Below are 826 nucleotides of genomic sequence, written 5' to 3'. Positions count from 1 at the left end.
ATGATCTGTCTCTAAGCAGACCGCTCTTTATGACTATCTAAATTAAAGTTGTCACGATTAGCTGATTACATTTGCCAGAATAAACACTAGCAATAAAAGGGTATCTTAATTTTAATATCTATGGGAGACTTTAAAATAAAATAAAATAAAAATTGAATGAACTGAAAGAAACCTACAAAACAACTTTCTAATAGATGAGAATATAATTTCATGTTGCAGTTGTATACATAACAGAATTTCAGCTGAACACCTTAAGTTCATTTGATTCTGTAAAATAGACTAAATCGATAAACCTAATTTTTCTTGGAAATTGTATAGATTTTGCAGCAAGTGTTAAACCGCCATATCCAATAGTCTGAAAAATACATATTATTATTAAACCGTATAAATCTGCCAGGCGCCTTAAAAAGAGCTGATAAAGTTAACTGCATTTGACCTTATGATGCTGCATAGAGTTCCTGGAATCCAAGAGCTTAATTCCACTGGCACGTGCAGTCTATAGGCTCCTGGAGGGTGTGCAGGACTTCGGTGCCGTTGCCTGAGCAGTAGAGCGGCACCGTCAAGTTGCGCACCCCGTTTTCACGGCAACACTTACAGAATCTTAGATGGCTCTCAATATTGATGTTATATATGGTGGCTGATGGGCATTTTCCATCGCAAGATGCAACATTTATCTGTAAGGAGAGACAATGAGAAAAACGTCTTAAAACTTTTAAAACGGTGATATTGATTCCACTAAGGTAGAGTCCCTTGGACAGCAAGGAGATCCAACCAGTCCATCCTAAAGGAAATCAGTTCTGAATATTCATTGGAAGGACTGATGCTG

The 826-nt window shown here is 37.0% G+C and overlaps 1 protein-coding gene across 1 annotated transcript in view; it reads right to left on the bottom strand.

The window, feature by feature from the left end:
* Positions 1–6: 6 nt before the first annotated feature.
* OTOGL (otogelin-like) overlaps positions 7–826 on the bottom strand; it is a 174,130-nt gene continuing 173,310 nt past the window's right edge. Inside the window, exon 58 of the mRNA XM_010832076.1 lies at positions 7–674. Coding sequence (XP_010830378.1) covers positions 474–674 — 201 coding nt within the window. The 3' untranslated portion in view covers positions 7–473. The remainder of the gene's footprint in view (positions 675–826) is intronic.

This window comes from Bison bison, unplaced genomic scaffold (assembly GCF_000754665.1).
Source record: "Bison bison bison isolate TAMUID 2011002044 unplaced genomic scaffold, Bison_UMD1.0 scf7180017864535, whole genome shotgun sequence".
Lineage (NCBI taxonomy): Eukaryota > Metazoa > Chordata > Mammalia > Artiodactyla > Bovidae > Bison > Bison bison.
Note: the sequence above shows the minus strand (reverse complement) of the source record. Positions and strands in the feature narration are given on the sequence as shown.